General features: G+C 46.0%; 2 protein-coding genes across 2 annotated transcripts in view; both read left to right on the plus strand.

Annotated features, from left to right (window-relative positions):
• The window catches only part of eif4e2rs1 (eukaryotic translation initiation factor 4E family member 2 related sequence 1), a 9,559-nt gene extending 8,808 nt beyond the window's left edge, over positions 1-751 (plus strand). The window contains exon 7 of the mRNA XM_005754475.1: positions 532-751. Coding sequence (XP_005754532.1) covers positions 532-571 — 40 coding nt within the window. The 3' untranslated portion in view covers positions 572-751. The remainder of the gene's footprint in view (positions 1-531) is intronic.
• Positions 752-1,893: 1,142 nt separating this feature from the next.
• Positions 1,894-7,125, plus strand: part of LOC102201897 (retinal guanylyl cyclase 2-like) — a 24,140-nt gene continuing 18,908 nt past the window's right edge. Inside the window, exons 1-3 of the mRNA XM_005754476.1 lie at positions 1,894-2,014; positions 5,174-5,424; positions 5,937-6,167. Coding sequence (XP_005754533.1) covers positions 5,187-5,424; positions 5,937-6,167 — 469 coding nt within the window. The 5' untranslated portion in view covers positions 1,894-2,014; positions 5,174-5,186. The remainder of the gene's footprint in view (positions 2,015-5,173; positions 5,425-5,936; positions 6,168-7,125) is intronic.

Raw genomic sequence — 7,125 nt, forward strand, 5'->3', positions numbered from 1 at the left:
CCCCTCTGTCCACTCTGTAAACCCACTGTTACCCCTCTGTCCTCCCTGTAAACCCACTGTTACCCCCTCTGTCCACTCTGTAAAGCCACTGTAAACACTCAAGCGTGTTTAGAGAGCGGGAGGATTGCAGCAGATGGTAAATGGCCTGTATTTGTATAGCGCTTTATGTAGTCCCTAAGGACCTCAAAGCGCTTTACACTACATGCAGACATCCACACACTGGTGATGGCAGCTACATTGCAGCCACAGCCACCCTGGGGCGCACTGACAGAGGAGAGGCTGCCGGACACTGGCGCCACCGGGCCCTCTGACCACCACCAGTAGGCAACGGGTGAAGCATCTCGCCCAAGGACACAACAAACCATCAACCTTCCGATTACAGGACGAACTGAACTCTTGAGCAACGATTGCCCAGATGACACTAATTCTGTGTTTAAACTAACAGCTGTGCTTGTCACTGCTGACTGGTGAAATGCATTGTGGGAAACGATGCTGATAAAGCAGTGAGACCTCTTCTGTCTTCTGTTTCAGGGACAACTCGAGCTTCAGGAACACCAAGATCTCTGTCTGAGGTCACCGGGGTCAGCCCAATGGCCCTCTGACCAAACAGGAACTGCCGTGGTGTTACTCTGCTCTCTCATTGGCCAGAGGATGGCCACATGGACCAATAAACTGACTGAACTGGACTGACGGTGTTAGTTTGTATCTCTGAAGTTTGTGCTGGTGTAAATAAAACTGAGTCTTCTTTAAACTCTGAGTGTGACTCTTTAATCCCAGCTGGCACCTCTGGGTCCCAGAGCAGTATAAAGACCTGTCCCAGGATATTCCAGGATGGTAGCTGAGACTAATCTGGGTCTATTCCAGGCTGCAGTCCAGCAGGGAGCTGAGCAGTTGGACTTGATCCAGGCCGGGATTAGCAGATCAGAGGTACCATCATCGGTACCTGATCCAGCTCACCTGTCTGATCGCATGATTCACCTCCCCTGCAGCTCCTTACACAGGAAGACGCCCTCTTACCACAGGCTGTGACACTACAGCGAGGTGCTGACATCATCAGCAGGAAGTGAAGACGTGACAACAAAACACAGGTGGATGCAAAATTCCTCTCTCTCCGCTGTAAGTGAATGTAGCTCGACCATGATGATTCTCTCTCTCCACTGTAAGTGGATGTAGCTCGACCATGATTCTCTCTCTCTCTCTCCACTGTAAGTGGATGTTGTAGCTCGACCATGATTCTCTCTCTCCGCTGTAAGTGAATGTAGCTCGACCATGATGATTCTCTCTCTCTCCACTGTAAGTGGATGTAGCTCGACCATGATTCTCTCTCTCCGCTGTAAGTGGATGTAGCTCGACCATGATTCTCTCTCTCTCTCTCCACTGTGAGTGGATGTAGCTCGACCATGATTCTCTCTCTCTCTCTCTCCACTGTAAGTGGATGTAGCTTGACCATGATTCTCTCTCTCTCTCTCTCTCTCTCTCCACTGTGAGTGGATGTAGCTCGACCATGATTCTCTCTCTCTCCACTGTGAGTGGATGTAGCTCGACCATGATTCTCTCTCTCTCCACTGTGAGTGAATGTAGCTCGACCATGATTCTCTCTCTCTCTCCACTGTGAGTGGATGTAGCTTGACCATGATTCTCTCTCTCTCCACTGTAAGTGGATGTAACTCGACCATGATTCTCTCTCTCTCCACTGTGAGTGGATGTAGCTCGACCATGATTCTCTCTCTCTCCACTGTAAGTGAATGTAGCTCGACCATGATTCTCTCTCTCCACTGTGAGTGGATGTAGCTCGACCATGATTCTCTCTCTCTCCACTGTAAGTGGATGTAGCTCGACCATGATTCACTCTCTCCACTGTAAGTGGATGTAACTCGACCATGATTCTCTCTCTCCACTGTAAGTGGATGTAGCTCGACGTTGACACTCTCCCTCCTGGTCTCTGGTCCTCCCTCGTTCAGCCTGACATCATCTTCTTGGTTTTCCTTTGGACAGATGAAGCTCTGAGATAAAGGTAAACAGATCATTGATCGTTCGATTGATTGTATTGATATTTGAGCTTCTGATGCTCAGACAGTCTTAGACTCTGCGTGTGCAGACAGGTTGTGTTTTGTCCTCTCTGATTTCCGATCCGTTGGAGCTCTCTCCCAGTTAAAAGGGAGTTCTTCCTTCCCACCTTCGATTGCCCCTCTAATATTGTAGGCTCTTTGACTGCTGCTGTAAACCCGAGCTGTATACATAAAGTTAAATTTTACCTGAATATAGGGAGCACGGGACCTGAGTGATTTAAGTAAATCTGTTAATGAGCTTGATCTTCTTTAAAACCAGCCAATCGGAGAGCTGCAGATCAAGTCTTGACCTCTCAGGTGTGTGTGTGTTTCCATGGTTACCATGATTGGATTAAAGGTGTCAGCGGATGCCCTCTGTGGTTCAACCTGAGCATGTGTGGTCATAGTTACATACTCTGCTCTATCTCTCCTGATGCCATGACTGAGGCAACACATTTGCACACACCATCATCGTGTTATTGCACAACATGCATGTCTCTGGACAGCCTCTGGTGGCAGCCAGACAAACCAGTGAAAGCCTCCACCTGCTCTCCAGTTGCTGTACCTAAGGGTCCAAACTTTAGGATTTATGGTCTCTGAGGAGAACCAGTCACAAATGAGCCACAGCTGAGGGTCCTGTTTCAGAAAGCCGGTTCACTGAGGCTCAAGTCCTGAAGGGGGTCATGGTTCATAGTGGTCCTACTCAGGTGGTCCTAGTCCCTTAGCAGGTTGAAGGTTTCCAGTGCCTGGTGGTTTGAGTGTTCAGCTTCAAGTCATCACAGTCTCTAATGTGGACTCAGACCTACCTTCAGATTAATTATCCCCAGAGAGAAGCATCTCTGTGACATCACCTGGAGACTCATCACAAACCCCACAGAGTCACAGCTGCAGGAGGTCAGAGGAAATGTGGTCGTTTCAGAGGTTTTGACAGTCAGCTTTCAAACGCTGATACAAGCAAGCATCCTACGTGTGGTTAACTGCATCTCATTCATAGTTACTGTGGAAATGACACTTAAGTCATGTGATGTCAAACAGAAGGTCTTCTTCTGAGGGTTTATTGAAGTATTCTCACCTTAAAACAGAGCGTGGTCCTCTGTGAAGGGGCCAGCAGGTCCCTGTGACCTTATCACCTTGGAGCTTCTACATTGTCATCATCTTTTAACGAAGCACTACCTAGGCCTCTAAATTCTTAATCTGTTATTCACTTTAATACCTAACACAAGATTAAGGAGCAGATGTTAAAGGTAAGATGTTACATCATTCAGGTGGCAGGCTGGTCGATGGATTTAAAACCTCTGCTGTAGTATAAGGCAAGGCAAGGCAAGGCAAGTTTATTTGTATAGCACAATTCAACAACAAGGTGATTCAAAGTGCTTTACAGAGACATTAGAAACAAGAACAAATAAAAAGCATGATTTAAAATTGATTAAAACAAGCAAATAAACTAACTAACTAATTAACAAACAAACAACAGCATATAAAATCAAAACAGATCAAATCAGAACAGTAGATAAAATCAGTAGTTAAATGTAAGTTTTGAAATTTAAGCTTAAAGTATGGATTTGGTGCTATAAACTTACAGGTCATGTGATTCTGGCTACCCACAGTCCACAGTGACGCAGTGGTTAGCACTGTTGCCTCACAGCAAGTCCTGAGTGTGAGTCCACTTTGAATTTGACTGCATGTTCTTCTGCTGTCCATGTAACTGACATGTGACTGCATTGCGTCCAGAGGAAGCCAAACCCCGTAAAAGCATCAGTGTACATATGCAATGTTGGTCTATAAAATCTATTTAAAACAATAGCGTGCTCTTCTGTTTTGACTGGTATGTTTAGTGTAAATGTGTTTTCAGTGTTACAAACAAGTGATTCATACAGATTTCTGATGCTTGTCTCCTCTGAGTTGTATGTCCAGCATTATTAAGTCTTATTACAGACTGCCAGAGCCGGTCCAGTGTTCCACAACCAGTGGATTCAGCCTTCCTCCTGAATCCGAGGGTCGACTACAAATCTCTTTTCCAGAACACTGGCATACACTTTCCCAGGAAAGCTGTTGAGTGTGATCCCTCTGTAGTTGGAGCACACCCTCTAGACCCCTTGCTTAAACAGGGCAACCACCATCTGGTCTGCCAATGTAGAGGCAATGCAACACTGCAGAAACGTAACCTTCAGCACCTTCTCAGTCCCCCAGCAGGACAATAGAGTTCCTTATTGGAGAGTTATTGAGAGTTATTACCCCCACCCAGTGACTCTAAGAAGGCTGGATGGGGTGCTGGAGAACTCTGTAGGGTCATTTGGCTCATACACACAAACAAAAATTAGGACTCATTCCACGACCACAAGGCGCAGGGAACCACCAGGGAAAACTCCAACAGCAAAGGCAGCCAACCGTGGCGATACATGTAGTACCACTCTGTCCGTGCCCTCACATCGAGGGCAACTCCAGAGGGGAACAGAGTCCAGGTCATCTATAGGAAACTGGTTGAGAACCAGAGCTATGCACTGAGGTCATCACATCTTAACCTCATGCACCAGCTCAGGCGCCTTTCCCACCAGAAAGGCGACATTCCATGTGCCACAAGCCAGTTTTGGAAGCTGAAAATCGGAGCGCCAGTACATCAGACTGTCTGGGGTGGCTGTAGCTCAGGTGGTAGAGCGAAAGCTTGGTGGTTCGATCCCTGGCGTCCTCAGTCTGCAAGCCAAATATCCTTGGCCAAGATCCCAAATTGCTCTCCGATACATCCATCGGAGTATGAATGTGTGTGAATGTTACTTAGAAAGCACTTGGAAAAATGTGCTTGTGCGAATGGGTGAATGTACAAGTTGTGTACAGCGCTTTGAGTGCTCAGAAAGAGTAGAGAAGCGCTATATAAGAACCAATCCATTCACCATTTACCATCTAAGCACCCAACCCTACAGCCCCTCGTGTGGGTGGTAAGCCCACAGTCTTAAGCCCTGTCTTTAAAATGAACTGACATTGCAGGTTAAGTAATTCATTACGTGGAGGTTTCAGGTTCCTTGTTAACAGACAGTAGTTTGACAAACCTGAATCAGTTTTTTTGTTTCATCTTTGTTCAGGCGAGTTTGTGTTCTTGTTGACTTTCTAAAAATCTGTCTGAATCTCAGGCAGGTTGTCAGGATGCAGCTTCGATGGTTGCTAGGGGCGTGTCTGTGGTTGCTATGCATCGAAGAGGTTCGGACAACAACCTTCAAGATCGCCTTGGTCGGTCCGTGGTCATGTGACCCGTTGTTTTCCCGGGCGATGCCGACAGCAGCGGTCACGCTGGCATTGTCCAGGTTACGGACTGACACCAGTATGAGCAGAGGGTACTGGTATGATGTCAAAGTGCTGGACGAGGACTGCTCTGCCTCCAAAGGTCTGTTATCCAATCAGCCAATAGGACCTTAAAATAAAGTTCAGTAAAATATTTAGAAAGAGATTACCAGTTACAGTTACGGTTAGTTACACTAGAACAAAGTGCTACAGGGTTAACCAATCACACAATGATGAGATGGCAGCCAATTATTAGACCCCCTGTTAAAAGGGGTTTTTTCTTTCCCACTGTTGCCAAAGTGCTTGCTCATAGGGGGTCATGTGATTGTTGGGTTGTTCTCTGTATCTGTTATTGTGTGATCTACTGTACAATATAAAGCGCCTTGAGGTGACTGTTGTTGTGATTTGGAGCTTTATAAATAAAATTGAATTGAATGAACAATCAGAACACATTAGACCACCTCCAAAGGATCATTAGACATTTAATCAGTCTTATCAACACACGCTTATTTGAAGTGTGTTTATCAGCTTACAGACTGGAGTAAGTGAAATATTTTTATTTTCCTTATTTTTATTTGTGTGATATTTATTTGACCTTTGACCTTTTTATTTTAGCTCTGACCAACTTTGGGGACTTTGAAGGTTATGGCTATGCCTACATTGGACCCTTTAATCCCGCCCTCTGTCACTCTGCCTCCCTAATGACTGAGCATTGGGAGGCTGGACTCTCCTCTCCTGGTTGTCTAGATGCTGACTGGCCAAACCTGCCGCCACTGACTCCTCCCACCAGAGTCCTGTTCACCGTGCTCAGATTTTTTGGCTGGGCGCATGTCAGCATCATCACAGGTGAGGGTTTGACATCACAGTCAGAGTGGTGGGGTGGTTCTCACCATAATCTCTTCATTCAAACTTGTGTTACTTTAATTTAGCCTGAGCCGGTTATTTGATCTGAGCTTCATCATTTTAGACTGTTACACTCACATATTAGGCCCCCTTTGTTTGATTTTGGTGGTTTGACTTTTACTGCCCATCGGACTATAACTGCAGTGGTTCATTGGGACATCACAGAAGTGGAGGTGTTTTCTGTGAGGGCTTTAACTTAACCATTGTTACTTATGAGCTTCTGAATGGAGATAGAAGTGAGAGCTAGACCCAGTTTAACAGTATCGACATGTTCACCAGGACTCTTTCACCAAGGAAACTTCTTGCTGACATGAAATCCTCTCTGCCAAAGTGAAGTACAGAGATAGACAGAGACAGCTGGAGGTTCAACAGATCCACTGACCTTCTGATCCTCCAAGTCTGATTTCACCATTCTGAAGGAAAAAGGAGACATGGACCGAGCCCTTCTCTTTATGGACCCATCCAGGAGGACCTCAATTGTCCTGGTTGTCTGATTCCAACGTATTAAGGACAGCTTCTTAAAAGCTCAGATGATCTCCACAATCTTTGGTTCTTCTTCAAACCAACCATCAACTAAATGATCCACACGAAACCTTGATGTCAGGGGGCACTCATTTGATTAATGTCCAGACGGCTGTGATCATCTCGTCTTCTCTGTGAGAGTAAAAAACAGAGCAGTGTCAGGTCAAGTGGCTTTATTGTCATTGCAACCATGTGCAGTATGAAACAAGACAGCGTTCCTCTCACTGTTCCTCTCACTGTTCCTCACACTGTTCTTCTCACACTGTTCCTCTCACGGTTCTTCTCACTGTTCCTCACACTGTTCTTCTCACACTGTTCTTCTCACACTGTTCAACACACTGTTCCTCACACTGTTCCTCTCACTGTTCCTCTCACTGTT

The sequence above is a fragment of the Pundamilia nyererei genome, unplaced genomic scaffold (assembly GCF_000239375.1).
Source record: "Pundamilia nyererei isolate P.nyererei 1_Seehausen unplaced genomic scaffold, PunNye1.0 scaffold00571, whole genome shotgun sequence".
Classification (NCBI taxonomy): Eukaryota; Metazoa; Chordata; class Actinopteri; order Cichliformes; family Cichlidae; genus Pundamilia; species Pundamilia nyererei.